General features: G+C 42.7%; 1 protein-coding gene across 50 annotated transcripts in view; it reads left to right on the top strand.

Annotated features, from left to right (window-relative positions):
• Positions 1-21,339, top strand: part of PTPRD (protein tyrosine phosphatase receptor type D) — a 794,829-nt gene that overhangs the window by 708,777 nt on the left and 64,713 nt on the right. For all 50 annotated transcript variants that reach the window (XM_033173198.1, XM_033173199.1, XM_033173220.1 and 47 more), the window contains one exon: positions 5,579-5,702. In XM_033173198.1, the coding sequence (XP_033029089.1) occupies positions 5,579-5,702 (124 nt within the window). The remainder of the gene's footprint in view (positions 1-5,578; positions 5,703-21,339) is intronic.

Here is a 21,339-nt window from a genome sequence, read left to right as displayed (position 1 = left end):
TAGGCCGAGGGAGCTGGCGTTTGTCTGCAGACAGCTTCCGGGTCATGTGGCCAGCATGACTAAGCCACTTCTGGCGAACCAGAGCAGCGCACGAAAACGCTGTTTACCTTCCCGCCAGAGCAGTACCTGTTTATCTACTTGTACTTCGTGCTTTCGAACTACTAGGTGGGCAGGAGTAGGGACCGAGCAACGGGAGCTCACCCCGTTGCAGGGATTCGAACCGCCGACCTTCTGATCAGCAGAGCCACCCGTGTCCCTGATATTATACAGTACATGCATTTATTGTGAAGAAATCCAGTTCATCTTTTTATGGCAGCTTTGTTCAAGACAAACTGTCAGAATGAATCTACTAGGGATCCTCTTTAAGTGTCATCCATTAAACCATTAGAGCACTCATTAAAACTGTTAGCACAGACTTGTTATTCATGAGTTATTGGTCTTTCACACTTCTACAATGTTTCTGCCAATATCACTCTATTCTCTGTTCCAGCCTGGCTATTCAGACCTAGGAAATATAGATTAGATTTCTCTCTCCAGACAGGTCTTTGATGAAGTATGGTGAGGTTGAGAGTACCAAGCTAAGATTAGAATGTTTCCCTAGATTTCACAGAAATATTATTCTTTATTGATTTTATATACCACTCTATACCTGGAGGCCTCAGGGCGGTTCACAGAACAAAATAGTGGCAACTGGATTAAAATATATAATTAAATATAGATTCCTACATATTGTGGGGGGATATGATGTGAATTACCTCTTATGATGTGAATTACCTAATTTTGAAGACAAATATTACTCAGTATACAGTGGATATGACTTGGAACAATTTAAGAGTTCTTCCAACATGGACACTTTTTAAAATTTGATCAGGAGGGTATGCCCGCAGATCTGAAATCTTTAATTTGGTTCTTGATGATAGCTGAAAAGATAGTAAGGGCAACACAGTGGATATGCCAGCAAGCTTTGAACTGGCAGAAATGAATAAATTGACCAAACTGATTCACAGAGGGGGGGAGGCAGATTGTGGAAAGATTGATATATTTAATCAGTTATTGGAATACAAAGTGTGGAAATGCAAAGCTGGAAAGGAATCTTTTTTTTGTAATGATGGAAAGATGGATTAATTGCATCACAATAAAAAAGTGAAGGAAGGAAGGAAGGCCTGCTTTCTTTATGAAATCATTTTTATTGGTTTTACAAATACACGGTATAAATAAACACAAACTAGTAAAAACATATATGTATAAAGAGATTCTCCAATTCTCGCTACTTCCCCCATTCCTCCCCCATGGGGTATCATTTTAAACATCTACAACTGTATATTCATCCGTACTCCAATTTTTATATCAAACCATGTTGTCCATAATAATTTTTAAGTGGGTCAAAGTCCTGCTCTTGTTTCCATCTGCTTACCGTGGTCCCCTAAGTAACTTTTAAATTTTCCCCATTCTTTAATAAAGTATTTGTCCTCTTGGCTTCTGAGTTCTCCAGTCAGCTTTGCTATCTTGGCATAGTCCATCAGCTTGGTTTGCCATTCTTCTCTGGTGGGGACTTTGTCTTCTTTCCAATTTTGGGCTAATAACATCTGGGCGGCCATTGTTCCATACATAAAGAGTCTTTTCTGCTCCTTTGGTATGTCAGTACCTGTAATTCCTAGTAAAAAAGAAAAGAAAAAAAGCTTCTGGTTGGAAGGTCTGCTTTCTATACTCAGACTGAGCTGTCTCATTTGATCATGGCCAATGTACACAGCCAACTCGGTGATCCTCCATTCCCATGCTCCCCCTTGCATTCAAACAACTAATGATTTTTATTTGTTATAACAGGTAAGATTAATTGCAGCACCATAACTCTAGTATGCTTGCAGCCGCTCTGTTACACACCTTTGGGAGCGACACATGAAAAGGTGCCCTTCTGTTCTTTGCAGCACTGGGGACACCTTTTTGCCCACACATGGAGCTTTTTCTGGCTTTAATAAGAATGAGGAAGGCCCCCCCCATGCTCTGTGTGCACAATGGGACCCCAGGGAGCTTTAAATTGCTTCAATTACAGCTTATCTTTTTGGTGGTGTGCCAAGAGGCAACTGCTGTTATTAAGGTACAGCTGTACCTTACCTTTAATCTGCAGTGAATATCTGCTAGGTGTTAAATGCAGCCTATCTCCAGCATAATATGTGGCAGAAGGGACCTAGCCTGCAGTATCTTGTAAAAAAAACCCAAAAAGACGGACCGCCCGTGTGTAGGAAGGACGTTTTATGAAAGATTTCTGACTTGAGATGCTTGTGTTTGTCTTAACTGCGCCTATGCTAATTGAAAAGTGTGGGCTGGAAAAGCAGCCCTAGAAAACTGAATGCTTCATTTGTTTCTGGAGAACATGGAGATGCAGGAAAGAATAAACGGAGCAATTGCCGCACTGCCAGGTTTGAAGGAAGCAGGTCCTCAGGTGTGGAAGCAGTACATAAAAACTACAAGCAGCTGAAAATGACGCTCTTCGCTCAGTATGGGAAACAGAACTTTGTTGTTGATTTTGGTAAATCACTGAAGCTTCAGATAACATGAAGGGCTGCCATTTTCTATACTTTCTTCCTCTTGTTGTTGTTCAGTCGTTCAGTCGTGTCCGACTCTTTGTGACCCCATGGACCAGAGCACGCCAGGCACCCCATCCTCCACTGCCTCCCGCAGTTTAGCCAAACTCATGCTAGTCGTTTCGAGAACACTGTCCGACCATCTTATCCTCTTTCACCTCCTTCTCCTTGTGCCCTCCATCTTTCCCAACATCAGGGTCTTTTCCAGGGAGTCTTCTCTTCTCATGAGGTGGCCTCTTATTGCTAGTTAAAAATAAGATTGTAAGCTTTTGCTTCATAACATTGGCCACACATAACTGAGTCAGATGAGTAAAACAATCACAATATTCTATACTATACTGTACTGTACTATTTTACTTTATTCTCACTGTGTTACTGCCGCCCATAATCAATCCCTCAAAAATCAGCCAACTAACAACTCAATTTGTTGTCTTCGATATTCTCTTGGATATCCACCCAATTAAGTGTGGAGTATATACAGCATTTTCTCCTCTCCAGGGCGGGGGGCTCTTGCCTTTGTGTTCACAAGGAAAATAATATTTTTGAGTAAACAGCTATTTCACTGTTTAGTATAGTGGCATGTGGCACAGCACAATGTATTGCTTGCATTGCATTGCATTCCATTCCTATGGAGTCCTGTCTTACTAATATGAATCATAGCAAGAGACAGGGTAAAATATAACCAGAATTGGGGGGGGGGTGCAGAATGAAAGGGGACTAAAGGGGAAGCTACACGTTACAGCACAGCTGGGCATAGCATTACCCCCTGCTCTCCTTCAAAGCATCTTCAGGGTGATTTGCACTTTAAAGTGAACATGGGTCTGAATTAGTGCCAGAAGTCACCCCAAAGACCTTGGAAAATATGATTTTAACAGCTTTTCCTAAATTGCTTGCAAGCCATCCTGAATTAGATCAGCACCAGATTTAAGGGGGTGCGGGCAGTTCCCCCGCACAAGGCACAAAGCTGAGGGGGCGAATAATAATAATAATAATAATACAGTGGTGCCTCGCAAGACGAAATTAATTCGTTCTGCGAGTGCTGGCGTATAGCGAAAATTTCGTCTTGCGAAACACCAACAGGGAAGAGCAGTTTGACGGAATTTTTTAAAAAATAAAAATCGGCAATTTTTTCGTCTTGCGAGGCAAGCCCATTGACAAATTCGTCTTGCGAGACAGCCTTCCACTAGCGAATGCCTTTCGTCTAGCGAGTTTTTCGTCTAGCGAGGCATTCTTCTAGCCAGGCACCACTGTAATAATAATAATAATAACCAATATTGAGTGCTTTCTTCTGGGGGTACGCCGGGGTATGCATACCCCTAAACATTTTGTGACTCTTAAGTTTGGCCTCATTGAGGGGCAGTATTTCAATATGAGTAGAAAAATGAGAGTACCCCTAAAAAACTTTTATAAGAAAAAAAGCACTGCGTATATTTATATGGGTACCCACTGAAAAGATACATAAAAAGCAACTGTACCAAAATCTGGAATCTGAAGAAATGTGCATGCACATGAAAGCTCATACCAAAAACAAACTTCTTGTTGTTCAGTCGTTCAGTTGTGTCCGACTCTTCATGACCCCATGGACCAGAGCACGCCAGGCACGCCTATCCTTCACTGCCTCCCACAGTTTGGCCAAACTCATGCTAGTCGCTTTGAGAACACTGTCCAACCATCTCGTCCTCTGTCATCCCCTTCTCCTTGTGCCCTCCATCTTTCCCAACATCAGGGTCTTTTCCAGGGAGTCTTCTCTTCTCATGAGGTGAACAAACTTAGTTGGTCTCTAAGGTGCTACTGGACTGTGTGTGTGTGTGTGTGTGTGTGTATATATATATATATATATATATATATATATATATATATATATATATATAATGTCAGACCAACACAGCTACCTACCTTAATCTTGTACCAAAATGAGTTATTGTGAAAATGAGAAATATTTGGAGAGGGGCACCAAATTTTGTCCTCGCTCAGGGTACCACATTACCGCAGTCCACCCCGATTAGATCATTGTGATCCAGCAACGCTCAGCCTCCTCAGGGAAGTGTGTTCTACAGCTCAGTTGCTGGTATGGATGAGCTGCTTTCTGCATATGCTTAAACTGCACCGTGTACAAGCCAACCAGCTGTTTGGATGAGGTTGCTGCAGAAACGTCTTCACCTTGGCAGCATCAGGAATTTTAATTGAGGATCTTGGGTTAGATACTTTAGAGCCTACCCTCAGAACAAAGGGTTTCTGGCAGCACTGAAGGAAGTCTCTTCTCACTTGCAAGTGTACAGGGGCACAGGCATTCTATAGAGAAAATCCCCAGTTCTTTGGTTGCCATAGCTAAATCTACTTGAGCCTTCCGTTATTCTTTCTCCATTTTAGTATTATAACCTCTTCACTTCTCTCTCTCGCACAACAACAACAACAGAATAGGTTTTTCTCTTGTTTTGTGTAATAACAGATAGAGTATCTTTCAAGGCCAGGAGTTAAATGTCATTGTCAATAAGGGCTTACCCACAATTGCACTCATCCTGTGCTTTCTAAGCACAAGTTTTCCGCTTTCCCCCAGAGAAACCTGCTCTTTGAACATTGATCAGAGCAAACTGAGTCGGCATTCCGATTCTGCGGGTTTCTCCAAGGTAAAACAGCAGGACAAGCAGACATCCAGATGGGCCCTAAGTACCAGTATGACAAACAGCGGTGGAATAAGACCCAACAGTTAAGTCGTTTGAACTATGCAATACATGTGAACCTTTTATAAAAGGTAAGTACTTCCAGGATAAGATGGTTGGACAGTGTTCTCGAAGCTACTAACATGAATTTGGCCAAACTGCGAGAGGCAGTGAAGGATAAGCGTGCCTGGCGTGCTCTGGTCCATGGGGTCACGAAGAGTCAGACATGACTTAACGACTGAACAACAACAACAATGTACTTCCAAAATAAAAATAGTTCTTCAGCTAATAATAACTATCCCTTCTCTCCCTCTCTCTCTCTCTCTCTCTCTTAAGTCAATTGACCCAGGGCAGCAATTCACATGGGAACACTCTAACCTGGAAGTAAATAAACCAAAGAATAGATACGCGAATGTCATCGCTTACGACCATTCTCGAGTTCTCCAATCAGCAATAGAAGGTAAGGTGAAAATGGAACCAAGCAAACCTTCAAATGTTGTATATTAAAAGCAGTTCATCTTTTTTAAATATATATATATATATATATTCATTTTCCACAAATCAAAAAAACCATTACAACATACTTATATTGACAATATTGATATATCACATGTTACAACACACACACACAAACACACACACAAAAAAAATTTATAATCCTATCTTTCCTCACTTGTTTACTTGACTTCCTCAAATCCCTCTTTGTTGAATTTCATTATGATACTTCTTTAGCAGTTTTCCAAATTCATTATTAAACTTTAGAAATCCTAAAAAAATTAACCTCCTTTTTATCATCTTGTATTTTTACTACCATAATTTTTCATTTTTGCTTTTTTCATTATAAACCTAAGCCGGAACTTACTTCCAAAATCTTTCCATTTTTTAAATATTACAATATTTTTTTAAATATACTTTAAATTTACTCCAATCTTCCTCCACCGTCTCCTCCTTCTGTTCACGGACTCATCCAGTCATCTCAGCCAGTTCCATATAGTCCAACATCTTCATTTGCCATTCTTCTATCGTCCTGTAAAAGCAGTTCATCTTTCACAGGATAAAACTCAGCTAAAATTCAGAACTTTAAAATCCGCACTTCAGGTTACAGACTCCGCTAACCCATAAATAGTACCTTGGGCTAAGAACTTTGCTTCAGGATGAGAACAGAAATCATGCGGCAGCAGCGGGAGGCCCCATTAGCTAAAGTGGTATCTCAGGTTAAGAACAGTTTCAAGTTAAGAACGGACCTCCAGAACGAATTAAGTTCTTAACCCGAGCTACCACTATATTTCATTTTGGAGTGCTTAAACACATGAAAGAGTGCATTACTTAATATGCCATTAACATACATGGTGCATTGTTGTAGTTCTTTTACCCTGCAATAACAAAAAGAGCTAAGGGTAGGTGCAAATTTGTGGTGTGGGTGTCAGGGGTGTGTGTGTGTATGAGAGAGAGAGAGAGAGAGAGAGAGAGAGAAAGCAGACGCCTCGTGGAAGATTTCTTTTCCTTGCAGTGACAATGTGTGAACCAGAAAGAACAGTGTTTTGCTTTCTGATCTACCTCAGAGACACTGGGTCTTCCTAAAAGCATCACGTAACAAAATAAATTGAGCAAAAGTGTCTTGCAAGTTACTAATAGATACCACCTGAACTGCAGCTTTCCGTGTTATATTATGGGACGTAGTATGCTATAAACTGTTGTGCGGGTAGCGAGACGTATCTCTTGCGTTTGTAAAGTTTGCATGCATTCATGAAAGGCCATTGGACTGATCCCTTACATTTCCGGTTGGGGGACTAGGAATAAGATCTTGAAAGGCTGGCTTTGACCATGCTGGATAATCTGGATCACGGTTGACTTTGAAATAAATTGCTCTTTATACCCTTGGTTCCAGTAAAGGAAATCCAGAGATCATCTTTTGTGGTACATTTGTAGATCTGTGGCAGAGCACATTGTTTTAAGCGTGAGATTTGAGATCATATCCCCAATATTACTAGTTAAGGCATCTCAGGGAAGAGAGCGGGATGTTGAGCCACTATATACAACCTTGGAGGACTGGATTAAAAATCAGTTGGGCAGCTCTAGGTAGATCTACTGGGCAGCTCTTCAGAGAGACCTTGTTCACAGGTAGCGTAACTTGTGTGCGTGTGCCTTACTTGTGGGAATGCTTAGGAGTGTGGATGATGATATATTACTTTATATATCTCATCCCAGCTTGTGTTAACAAGCTCCAAACTTAGCAGAGTTCCATTCCCTTTCTAAAACACAGCAGAGACGGTTGCATAGGCTTGCTAAAGCCTCTAGAAGAAATATATATTCCTGGTATATCCCCCTTCTTCCCTCTTAAAAGTAAAGACACAACACAGTACTGTTTATAAGATATAAAAGAGTTTACTTACAGTCATCCTGAGTTACAAAACAAGCTCAGAGAGGCAGGCTACTTTAGATAAATGTATTTACACGTAGAAGCTAACTCCATAAGGGAGGAAAGCCTCTTTGTGTTCTCTTGGCTGGAGAAGCCAAGAGAGCATCTTGTCCTAAGATGTAGCTTGTTCAGAAGACGATGCAAAAGAGAAAGATGGGGTCTGCTTCCTGTGGTTTTGTGTAAACCTCCCCAGGTAAACCCATACCCATCTCTAGTTACATAGAGGAAGTTGTCTTAGTCCAGGTAAACAGGAAGTTAAGGCTGAAGGACTGAGACACCTTCATGTCCACTCTAGCAATGTTGTGTTTGACTGCTCTGTGTTTACATCTCACATTACTCCGGTTCATTAGCGAGGCCTTGTTCACACATAAGCAAGCATGTGGCTTCTCAGAATGAAAAATCACATCTGCTTCACTCATCCCCAGGTCTTCCTGCTGCCACAGTACCTGCAGCTAAGCCTAAAAAAAAGCCGAACCAAGAAAAAACTTGGGCGAGACAACCCATGAGCCCAGGTCCGTGTAGTTCAGCGGCAGGAGGACTAGGGGTGAAATGAATAATAATTCTTATTATTTGTACCCCATCCATCTGACTAGCTAGCCCCAGCCACTCTGGGTGGCTTCTAGCATATACCAAAACATAGTAAAACATTAAACATTAAAAACTTCCCTATACAGGGCTTACTTCAGATGTCTTCTAAATGAAGTAATAATAACGATTACAACAATAATAATTTTAATCTTTATACCCAGCCACTCTGGACGGCTCCCAGCAGAATATTAAAAACACAATAAAGCACCAAACATTAGAAACTTCCCTATACAGGGTTTCCTTCGGATGTCTTCTAAAAGTCAGATAGTTGTTTATTTCCTTGGCATCTGGTGGGAGGGTGTTCCACAGGGTGGGCACCACTACCGAGAAGGCCCTCTGCCTGGTTCCCTGTAACTTAACTTCTCACAGTGAGGGAACCGGCAGAAGACCCTCGGAGCTGGACCTCAGTGTCAGGGCAGAATGGTGAGCGTGGAGATGCTCCTTCAGGTATACTGGGCTGAGGCCGTTTCGGGCTTTAAAGGTCAGCACCAACACTTTGAATTGTGCTCGGAAATGTACTGGGAGCCAATGTACCTGTAGGTCTTTCAGGACCGGTGTTCTATGGTCTCGGCGGCCACTCCCAGCCATGAAGCAGCCATGTTTTCTGTTGGCACCCACACACTTGTTTGTTCTTGGCTTAGTGTTACGTGCGAACCAGGCCAACGTGCAGGTAGAAGCTAACAGTGTTTAAGTGTCTTGAAGTCATATTGAAACAAAACAAACAAACAAAAAGAACTTAAATGGATTTACTGCACATGGAGTATTTAATTCTTGTGGTGTGGTGGTAGTGTTGGTAACTGGTGACCTTCAATCACAGCTGAGTTTACAGAGGTCTTAATTGCTTTCATTTCTGTGCCAAGCACGACTTACATTTTAAATTGTCTAGAGGAGGCAGTCCTAATTATCAGAAAACACGACCATTTGGTGCATTAGAAATTGATCCATGGACGGATTCCTTCAAAGGCCACCCCACTATTAACTGCTTCCTCGGCTAAAAGATACTGCTTTTAGGCATAAGGAGATGTTTCTGTCAGGAGGTCCTACACACGAGTAGGAGTCTGGCATGTTCTCTCCCTCCTGGCCGTTCGGAAGATTCAAACTCTTTCTCCAGTGCAAACATCACAGCGACTGATACCTTAGAGGCATCAGCACACTTCAGAGTATAGGCAGACAGCGTACAGACTCAGTAGCGCAGCATTTGGCTAAACTAAGTTTATTTACATATACACAGCTCCTTCCTCTTCAGCATCAGACAGCAAAGTGAAAGAACAAAAGGACAAACGGCCTACATCACAGAAACACAGTCATACAAAGATCCTGTCTCCGTCACTTCCCACATTGTGGAATGAAAACATACACCGTCATGTGATAAAAACAATCCCATGATTGCAGCACAGGAAAAGAATCCTAACAGTTTCAACTAGTTTGGCTACTTGCACACAGGGGCGGGGCATGGGGCGGGCCGTCGAGGGGGTGACACTCGGGGCGGTGCCCTGCCCCCGCGATCGGCGCCACTGGCGCGCGGCAACTTTTAAGGCTGCAGCATGCGAATAGCAGCACACGCCCGCCATCTTGGGTGGACTGCACATGTCCGCACATGCGCAGTCCACCCGGGATGCTGCGCATGCGCCGTGACGTCAGGGCGCATGCGCTAGGGAGCGGCGCCCCGCCCCTAGGGGGTGCCCCCCCACGTTTGCCGCCCCAGCCGGCAAAGCGGCTCCCTACTCCCCTGCTTGCACAGGAGCTCATAGCTCCTTCCTCCCTCATATATTACATGCTAAATTGTATGGCACTTAATCTTTTCTTAGATAAGCAGCATCTCATACCCACAACAAGCAGTCGCGGGACGGAGCAATGACTGTGCTTATAAGTGTAATCAATTCTCCAGTGTGCCACGCAGAGCTAAGTGAATGCTTTCTGAAGGAAAACACAACCCCACTATTGAGCCTACATCTCTGCCTAATTTTTTGCAGCTGCATTTCGGAGGCTTTGATAGCAGACAGCTTTTTCCCAAATATATTAGAAAATTTAAATGATTGCCTTGGAAAAAAATTTGCATGTAATAATCTGCTTACATTTGTTCCACCTGTAAGGTAATTTACATGATATTGACTGCATTTTAGCTGTGTCAGTTATGTTCCCTCATATCAAGCTTCCCAGCCCAAATGTCACTTTGCATGTATATTAATTAGAGATTTGGATATCCAAAAAGGGGAGAGAGAACCCATTTTCTTGACAAAGTGTGTGGGCTTTGCGCTCTCATCCCCCTAAAAAGAAGTGGATTGTTTCCTTATTAGGGTAATTCGTGGGCATTGTTGAGCCTGTTCTGCTTTTCTTCTTCGATTTTGCTTCTCTGGAATAGAGATACAGGCCATACAAAGTAGGCCTACATCCCATGCTAAAGCAATCAATTTTATTTTATTTTTCTGGAAAGAGATCTGAGTAAGCAGTAAAGCCAAGTTTGAAAGGGCTACCGGATTCAGTGTGTGTGAACCAAGAACTTCTTTGGTAAAGAAACAAACAAACAAACAAACAAAACCCAAGCAACTTTTCTGTGCAAGAAACAAAGTTCAGTCAATGGTATGAGAAAGAGAAAATGTAGAGCTTTAATTTAATCAGAGCTCCTGTTACGGGTAAATGAAGTGCAATGTTTTGGTCTTTCCAGAGACCCAAACCAAAACTAGAAAAGAAATGTCATATTATTTTACAGTTACAGGTAGGTAGCCGTGTTGGTCTGCCATAGTCAAAACAAAATAAAATAAAAAATTCCTTCCAGTAGCACCTTAGAGACCAACTAAGTTTGTTCTTGGTATGAGCTTTTGTGTGTATTTGAAGAAGTGTGCATGCACACTAAAGCTCATATCAAGAACAAACTTAGTTGGTCTCTAAGGTGCTACTGGAAGGAATTTTTTATTTTATTTTGTTTTATATTATATTATTTTATTTTACTTTACTCCACTTGTAGAGGAGAAAATATGTATGTTAAAATTAAAATGCAGCCTAGTAAACATACAGGGGGTCATGACAGGGGTACAGGGCTGCATTCTTATTTCATCTGTGCACTGCCCAAGCTGCTAATTTGCTATATATATATTTGCTATATATATATATATATTTCAATGAAACCATATTGGGTTGATATATGAGACACACCTTTTAAATGCTTCGATGCACATTGAGACTGACATTAAAGCAAACTTTTTCAGCAGGGGGCCGGTCCACTGTCCCTCAGACCTTGTGGGGGGCCGGACTATATTTTGAAAGAAAAAATGAACGAAATCCTATGCCCCACAAATATCAGAGATGCATTTTAAATAAAAGCACACATTCTACTCATGTAAAAACACACTGATTCCCGGACTGTCTGTGGGCCGGATTGAGAAGGGGATTGAGCCGGATCCGGCCCCCGGGCCATAGTTTGCCTACCCATGCCATAGACTTAAGTTTTAAATGTGAATTGTGCCAGGAAGTTCTTAGTCAAGTTTTTTTTAAAAAAACAACAACGATTCTTCATTTTCTTTGAATATTGAAGAAAACTATATAAGAATTAGATTTGTTAACAGGCACTCTCAGCTTGTCCCATTGATTGAAAGTAGAGGTAGGGTGTGTTCATCATGCAGCAATTGCCACATCAGCTGATGAGAAACAGGCATCACAGATCAGAGAGAGTTTTCATGATTTGCGACCAGGGCCGGATTTAGGTTTAATGAAGCCCTAAGCTACTGAAGGTAATGGGGCCCTTTATATGTCCAGCTGCCCTTTGTCAACAACAAATTGTCGCTGTTTTTTGTTGTTGAATATATGCTATATGGTAACTTATGGACCTAATAGGTATCTAAAGCCATTTGCACATCCAGAATGTAGGCACCCTATATATAGAAATGATCAAACCAGTGATATTTTAGGGAGCAGGCTAGAGGGCGGGGCCCATTACTTACATCATAGGAGCCTACACAACACAAAACACTGTATGTAGGTTTTATTTTATTTGTTTTTTATCTTATATTTTGGAAATGTACATCCAGGTTTTTTTCCTTTCAATTTTTTTGGGGCCCCCAAGAGAGTGGGGCCCTAAGCTATAGCTTGTTTAGCTTATACGTAAATCTGGCACTGGTTGCGACATTGCATCCATCTCAGTACTTGTGTCACTGGAAACATTCGTCTGCCTGGCCTCAAATGTTGAACAACTAGGGATAAAATTGACGCAATCCATTTGGTTATTTCTCAGCCTTCTACCCGATTCTTTCTCCAAGATGTTCAGAGCAGCATAACCCATTTTATTTTCACAAGAAGAGTGTGTGACTGGCCCAAGTTCTCCCAGTGAGGTCCTTTTGCAGAGATTTGAACTCAGGTCTCCCTTTTTCAAATGTCTGGCTACTTTGCCCTACACGCTTTCAACCATGTTTTTAACTCTGGCTGAATTGATGTTGAGCCATATCCATTTTTGGCACTTGATTTCAGAAATAAATTTAGCTGCTTTTCATTTCGCTCCCCTTTTAGAGTACAGCTTTTGCAAGAGCGTTATTCAAGATATATCCGTCTTCTTGTATTTCTAAGAATTATAAAACAGTGGGTTGTAATGTCATATTTAAGTGGAATGTCTTTCCCAAGCTTAGAGACTTTATTGCCAGGCTCTAAAGAAACAGTAAACATTCCAAATATGAAAATAAAAATGCTGCCTAGCATTGCATTTATTCCACAGCTGCATTTGTTTTTGGGTTACTATAGAAACTGGTGCTTTGATGTTGTGATGAGATTTAGGTTTTTGTGTTGTTGTTTTCTTTAAAAAGGAACTTAGCCAAATATATTGAACTCCAGGATGCATATTTCCGTGCATTTATTTTATCCTTCCAAGGATTTTCCTTAAAAAAAAAAAAAAGCTATCCGTAAAATGCTTCATTAAAAAGCATTAGGAATTAGCTGGCTCTGAATGAACCCAATTTTATTCTGCTCCAGTGTGATAGAGTACAGGAGTAGCCAATTGGGTGCCCTTCAGAAGTTGTTGGGCTCCCAACTCCCATCAGCCCCAGCCAGTGTGGCCAATGGGCAGGAATTATGGGAGTTGTAGTCCAGTAGTATGAACTTGGCTACCCCTGATAGGGTGGGTAGGCTTAGGAGACCAAGGTGGCCTTGGACGGACTACTGTCCCTCATCCAAGCCTCCCTCTCACAGAATTGTTACAAGGTGAAAATGGGCAAACCCCATCAATGCCCCTGCTCTTTCTTCTTCTTCTTCTTCTTCTTCTTCTTCTTCTTCTTCTTCTTCTTCTTCTTCTTCTTCTTCTTCTTCTTCTTCTTCCAGGAAAGACGGGATACAGATGTGATAATTTTGAGTCTTTAGGGTGTGGAATGGTCCTATGAATTGCGTATTTAGACCTTTTAACCACCCCCTAAATAAACTCACACATGATGCAGATTTTTGGTTTCGTTTTTGGCAGAATTTAGGCCACAACTTTATTGATTACAGAAAAGTGAGTGGTTGCATAGGCTCTGGTTCGACTAGCTCCCTGCACCGTGGCAGGTAGCGCTGACCCAGGGCAGCAGCATAGGTCAGCCTGGGGTGAACACCTGGGGCAGCGGAAAGTGGGTTCAAGCTAGTCCACCACCCAGGTGTCCCTTGGACTCTGTCACAGACACAACCCCTTTCAGGCTTGACCAAACCAATGAGTCCCTGGATTCCTCTAACGGAATACTCTTCGCATAGGGATGGCTAGAGCGTTCTGCCACCCCTATCACCTGAACCAGAGCCTATCCGCAACCTTACAAGTTGTGACGATTTGCTACGCGGCAGGCGAAACCCAAATGGCACCAGCAAATCAGCCAAGTGGGGAAAATTCCTGCCGTGCCCCTGCCCCAACAACAGACGACACACGATGGCATAGCAAGGTCAAGTGCAAGCCCTAAATATAGGGAGAAGTGGGTGGGTGTTCCGATGCACTGGCCCAAAGAGGAAGCTCAGGGACACGTGCATGGGCTTATGTAGGTCCCTCGATAGTCGTAGCTAGCATTCCATTGGTCAAATTGCACCCAGCATCGAGGGATCTACCAATAGGGTGTTGTGGCTGTCCAAACATTCCCACCCACAACACAGGGCTTGGTTGCCAGGTCGCACCGCAACACGTGCCCCCTTTGAGGGAGGACACGATTTGCCTACTAACTGCCCACCTGTCCATTTCCTCCCCCCCCAAATGAATCCGGTTTTCCTTTGCAAAATCCCTTTCAACTTCATACTCTTCTCTTTCTAGTACTTAGTGATCATTAACTTGCACAACTCCCAGTGCATGCAATTCTTCAAATGCCTTTGTTTTGTTATTTAAAGGGCTTGCCATTGGCACAGTTTTTCTACTGAGTTGTTACTTGCAGTCGGGTTTTCTGATATGTGTGTGTATGCTTGCCATGGTGACTTTAAATTTTACTAATCTCCTTACCAGCATATATCTTGTTGCAAGCTTATTTTATACACAAAAAATCCTTTATATCTGCTTTAGTTCTCTTTACCACTTAGTAAACGCAACTTCATTGTTTCCCACCAAAACTACATCTTCATTCCTTTTGTTCATTATTCTGTTTTCTGAAGGTTATTGTTTACAAGCACTATGAAGCTTAATCCTATTACTTCAAACTCTCTTTTAAAATATTCTTTAATTGCACATTTCTTAGAAGAGCATCTCCCAAGCAAAGGTTTATGGTTTAATTTGTCTTAAATAGGGAGATTGTGCGGTACTTAGCCTTTGTCAAGGCTTGAAACAATTTCACGATGCGATTTCAGTCTGCAAATAAAGTGTGAAGTCTAATTAAAGCTTTTTAAGATGACAAGTTTCCTCACTGAATCAAAGGAAGAATGCTGAGGTCTGCATCACCAGCCTTGTTGCGTAGCTCTTGTTTCATTTACCTTTGTACATACAGAACGTTCAGCTTGTTTTAGTGCCTCTTTTGTACTGCTCATGAAAGCGCCCTCGAAGTAAATCAGAAATAACAGCAAGAGAGTTTTTTTACACCCCCAATCCCTTGCAAAGAACTGGTACTAAGGAATCATTCTGTTGCATGTTTTTCATTAACAGTTGAGTGTGTCTCTGTCTGCATACATAGACTGTAGAATCATAGAATCATAGAATCCTAGAGTTGGAAGAGACCACAAGGGCCATCCAGTCCAACCCCCTGCCAAGCAGGAAACACCATCAAAGCATTCCTGACAGATGGCTGTCAAGCCTGCGCTTAAAGACCTCCAAAGAAGGAGACTCCACCACACTCCTTGGCAGCAAATTCCACTGTCGGACAGTTATTACTGTTAGGAAGTTCTTCCTAATGTTTAGGTGGAATCTTCTTTCTTGTAGTTTGAATCCATTGCCCCGTGTCCGCTTCTCTGGAGCAGCAGAAAACAACCTTTCACCCTCCTCTATATGACATCCTTTGATATATTTGAACATCGCTATCATATCACCCCTTAACCTGTAGCTGGAGGATGGTTGGAAAGGATAAGAGAGAGGGGCATACACAACGTTTGTGTTTGTCTAAATATTGTTGCACACAACCCCAATCTCTCAGTGTTGAGAGACTCTCCTCCTCGCCCACGTTCCAGCAGCTGCTATGAGCTACCCAAGTGAGGAGCCTGGCAGCGGCGGCCATGAAGAGACATTGGGATGCTCCTTAACCGCCACATCTGTCACCATCACCATCTCTTGGACAAGCGCCGGCTCATCCTCCTCCCAGAGGTGGGGGTGGGGGTGGCCACTGACAAGGGAAATAGGAACATTCCAGGATCAAATCAGAAGCCGGGATGTCTTTTGTAATTCCAGGACTGTCCTGGAAAACTGGGGCACTTGGAGGGCATGGGAATGAGATACTAAGTAGAAGAAAGCAGGTGGCAGAGGGCCTTCTTGGTAGTGGCACCCGCCCTGTGGAACTCCCTCTCATCAGATCTCAAGGAAATAAACAAATATCTGACTTTTAGAAGACATTCGAAGACTGCCCTGTATAGGGAAGTTTTAATGTGTGATGTTTACTGTGTTTGATCTTTTAATTTGCTGGAAGCTGCCCTGAGTGGCTGGGGCAACCCAGTCAGATGGGTGGCATATAAATTAATATTATTGTTATTATTAATATTATTATTAATTTTCAAACAGCCGCAAGAGTTTAAGCAGTAAGAGCACACACTGACTGTTTAGGGACCTCTGAGAGGGAAAAGATGTCACACCCAGGCATTCCTTGTCTACATACATCTAGGCTCTGGGAGCATAGCTTTCAACTTTTCCCTTTTCTTGTGAGGAATCCTATTCGGAATAAGGGGATTTCCCTTAAAAAAGGGGAAAAGTTGACAGCTATGTCTGGGAGTTGCTAGAGTTTTCTGTCTCTCTCACATAAAAGCAGAGCCCCTAGGGGAAATTAATCTGGATCTGCCTGAAGCCAGTTGGTAGCAAATGTGTGTGTTTGTTGTGTAGTTAAACACCTCCCTGAGAACAAAGGCCTAATATTCTTTTGATTCCATTCCATGATCCAGAAAAGAATTATATGATGTTTGAATGGTTCCTTACAATGGCATTCTGTTACGCTACTAGATGTTTATTCTTTAAATTATTTCACAGCCAAATATGGGACATTGTTCATTGGCACACACTCTGTGCACAAGATGCTGAGCAAAGCTCAAGGTCTGGTTTCACTAATGCTGTACATAGAGACTTATTTGGTTCTTGTTAGTGTGAACTCGAGAGCAAATTTGGCCCATTGTCCCTTTTCTGACCCGTGCTTTAAAAAAAAAAAAAAAAGCTGGCTGCTGAAATGACTGGCATCTCTGACTGTTCTACACAAATTTAAATAATGATGGCAGTTGTTGCTGTGCTTGTGGGTAAAAACGCCTCAAGCTATGGAGCTAACAAAGATTTGCAGAATTTCAATAAATTGCCTGAACTCTTTGATTGTTTTTGTACTATTAGTTGTGACACGGTATTGCCAGGGGCTTTTTCCTCCCACCCCCAAGCATGGCAAGAGGACCCTAAGAAGCAATCCCACATTTATATTTATTCTCAAGCAGCCGTCATTTCATTTCTCTCTCTGTTTGCCTGCTATTGCCAGAGTACATTGCAGAGATTTTAAATGACAAGGGTTTTCCATGAGCACCCTAATCCCATCCCCAAGAACATAGATTATAAATGTCTTTAGTGTATATGTGTGTTGTTAAAATGCACACATACTAAGCTTCCGCAAGTTTGCTTCATCATGTGGCTTGAAGGCATTCCAATATTATGGTGGCTTACTGGACAAATGCACCATCTCTACTAATGCTGCACTAGCAACAAACTACACGGGCTCCATAAGAACAGCTACTCTAGAAGTCAGTCTCCAACAGAGGCCAACAGTAGGTCTAGCCCCAAGGGCCTTCTGGCGGTTCTCTCACTGTGAGAAGTGAGGTTACAGGGAACCAGGCAGAGGGCCTTCTTGGTAGTGGCACCCGAACTGTGGAACACCCTCCTGTCAGATGTCAAGGAAATAAACAACTAGCTGGCTTTTAGAAGACATCTGAAGGCAGCCCTATTTGTTTTATCGTGTTTTTAATAATCTGCTGGGAGCTGCCCAGAGTGGCTGGGGAGGCCCGGCCAGATGGGCGGGATATAAGTAATAAATTGTTGTTGTTGTTATGTGGGTCATGGATGAAAAGATGGGGCGTGGAAAGGGAAGTAGCTAAAGCAAAGGATTACTCCATCAACAGGGGCAAAATATCTGATGAGACCAGCCAATGACCAAGGTGTAGTTACTTAATAGAATTATCAAATTGTAGAGTTCATCTAGTCCAACTCCCTGCAGTGCAGGAATATTTTGCCCAAACCCACAACCCTGAGATTAAGAGTCTTATGTTCTACCAACTGAACTCTGGAGTGAACGAAGGCGTCCTGACACCTGGGGCGGGGCGTCGGCACATAGCGCGCATGTGCGACAGCACTACGTATGATGCATGTGTCGTACATAGCAACGCTGCGCATGCACTGTACATAGCGGTTTGCCAGCGGCGCCACTCGAGCGCCATACGGACGGTCCGGGATCCTCTGCTCACGGCTGCAGCCGCGAACAGAAGATCTTCTACATGCAGCTGCGGCAGCGCAATTGCTGCTCCCGCCACCATGGCGGGGCGCCTTCTTATCACCCCCGCAGATGTGGCACTGGGAGCGCACTGCCTCCCCCCCCCCATTGCGATGCCACTGAATGAGCTATCTCTTTGGAAATCAAAGATTTGGAAATTTTCAGATTATCTTTGGATCAGGGAAATCTAAATTAAGAGGGGGGAATGTGTGAGATCCTAGTTCTTTGCAGCGGAAGTCTTCTGGTTATGCAGAATTAATGAGAGCACAAGCAAATTTGAATCTGAGTTGTTATACTCTGATGCTAGACAAGCCTGTGATATAATGGAAGCTAAAAGCTTGCGAGGTCTTGTCATCATCATATTCAGCATGTAAAAACATCTGTTGTCCTTGTATTGAGAAGCTATTCAGCTCGAGGATTATGGTTTTGGTTTACTAGCCCTAAACCTGTTGAATGATTTGCTGAATCGAGGAAAGGCTGTGACTGATTTTTGACTCCAACCTTGATTAAAATAATATGAGAATATGAGGCTGATCTTAGATGTAGCATTGTCAGTGTGCTCCCTTGCTGATAATGCTGGGAAATCGGTTCTTGTGGCTAGAAACCACCCTTCCCAGAAGATCTAGTGGCACAATTGTGCACAGAAAGGTGGGAGTGGGATTCCACCCCCTTGTTGTTGTTGTTTTGTGTGTTGTTCTTTGTTTTATTTTCAGGGCTTTTCTTTGTGAAATAATATGTGCTTTGCAGAACAATACCAGACATTTGTAAATGTTGTTCTAGTTTATGCAGGGAAATGTTTCTATTATACATACCCAGTCCACATCTTTCAGATATAATACCCACTAGGTATAGATTTCTCATGTTGGCCTCATTTCCCTTCTCATCTCCTTTGTGCAGAAGTGTTTTATCATCTTTGATAAATAGAGGGTGTGTGGCATTGTGCCCAGCTGGTGTTATTTTCTGAATCATTAACTCATACTTCCACATTCAGGGAATTCATGAAAACCTTCTCATTTAACCAGAAATGTTGTGAACCCCAAATTCTCCACTTTATAATAAACTGTTCCTCTATCAGGCATAGTGTAGAGCTTACAAATTAAACTGAATAACTACTATGTTTTCATGGTACCTCTAAACTGAATAACTATCATGTTTTCAGTTTATGATCCTCAAGGTAGTTTGTAGCAGAAATACTATATCATCACTTTCGCCAGATCTGTGGGGCTTAGCTCAGCTCAGCAGAAGCACTTTCTTAAGCTTCAGGAGCTGTTCTTTGGGTTGCATTGTGGAGTGGCTTCAATAAAACATAGTGAACCCGAGCAGCGATGGACTTAGAAATGCACTTTGTTTCGTTCAGCTTCTGGTGTGAGACCAAAATGGCAGTTCAGTATCTGTAGCTAACATAGTGAGGCTTGCAATCAAAGACTTGAGTCCCCACTGAAATCAAGCGGGCTGCAGCGTTTATGATGTGCAGCCCTGAGTAAATTGGCACGCAGGAGACAGCGCTGCTTGTCTTCTGTATACCGAGGTCTATTTCACATGACGTTTCCCCCTCATAAATGAAAAATTACAACCATCATTCCATCCACTTCTAAAGAAACGAGAGAGAGAGAGAGAGAGAGAGAGAGAGAGAGAGAAAGTCTATGACCTGGAGCTAGTAGTCTTCCCTTTCCCCCTGGTGCTAAAAGCTGTCCAAATTCTGGTTGCAGTTTGCTCCTGCCTATACAGATTTTAAGAAGTCTTTATAGTTGTTCAGGGTCAGAAAAGATGATACCGCAGGTCAAAGCAAACTTCATAAATAATCCATACAATTTTAAAATCATTTCCAAACTGTATTGAAATTTAAATAGGGTCACAACAGGTCATCACACTTCTTCAAAGATAATTGAGTGGTAGAATGAAGTATTAGGCTATACATAAGGGTGTGTGTGTGTGTGTGTGTGTGTGTGTGTGTGAAAAAGGAAAGTTCTCTTAATGATATTATTCAATTACTAAGAGCCGCTGCTTGCATTGTTTGCCAGCCCTCCCTACCCCTCTTGACAACTCCCCTCCCTGATCCCCCCATAGCTCACCCCAATCCCAAGATCCCGCTGCCACCGCCACTTCCAGAAGAAAAGAAGGAAAAAAGAGAACAAAGTCTTTCTCCCCATGCTGCTACCGCCTGAAGGAACTATGCATTTTGAAATGCACACTTCACTTCCTCCCGGCAGCGGCTGATGAAGAGGAGAAAGTGATGGTAGCACAGAAGAAACTCCTAGGACAGGCATAGGTGAACCCGGCCCTCCAGATGTTTTGGGACTACAACTCCCATGATCCCTAGCTAACAGGACCAATGGTCAGGGATGATGGGAATTGTAGTCCCAAAACATCTGGAGGGCTGAGTTTACCTATGCCTGTCCTAGGAACTGAGGTCCATTCGACACCCCCTCCCTATAAAATGTTTGAGGGGTTGATGGGCGTTGCTATTCAAATGGTGTGCATGCACCAAATCTTGTAATCAATTATATGGGGTGGGGCCAACCTGCCCCCCCTATTTTATTCAAGTTGACACCCCTGGGTAGTAAGGAGTTTGTGAAGGCCTAGCTGCCTGACTTCCTGATCACCTGCTTTCACTGGACCACCTGTCTCTTTGCTCACTCGCTCGCTAATCGGGGCTGCCGACTCGCTCAGACCCCGGTCTTCTCTCACCCCTGCTGTGTGTGCATGCAAGTAAGCAGGCTACTGGCAGCCACACAAACTGAAGTGCAATGGCTTTTTCTTGCAAGAAATGTAGTACAAGGTGCTTTCAGGTCTTTTACTTATTTTGAACCGCTCATTTGTTGAGCCAACCGCTGGCCCGTGGTGGGACAGCAATATAGGGCACACTTGCGCAACATACTAGTGAAGCATCATAACAGAAGGTGGGTGGGGAAGATTAAAAAATGGTGCACTCTTCAGGGTTATTCCAGTTCTCTCAACTTAATCACCAAACTTAAAACCATGGAGAAACCTGGTCTGAACAAAGACATTGGATTCTTATC

The sequence above is a fragment of the Lacerta agilis genome, chromosome 16 (genome assembly GCF_009819535.1).
Source record: "Lacerta agilis isolate rLacAgi1 chromosome 16, rLacAgi1.pri, whole genome shotgun sequence".
Classification (NCBI taxonomy): domain Eukaryota; kingdom Metazoa; phylum Chordata; class Lepidosauria; order Squamata; family Lacertidae; genus Lacerta; species Lacerta agilis.
Note: the sequence above shows the minus strand (reverse complement) of the source record. Positions and strands in the feature narration are given on the sequence as shown.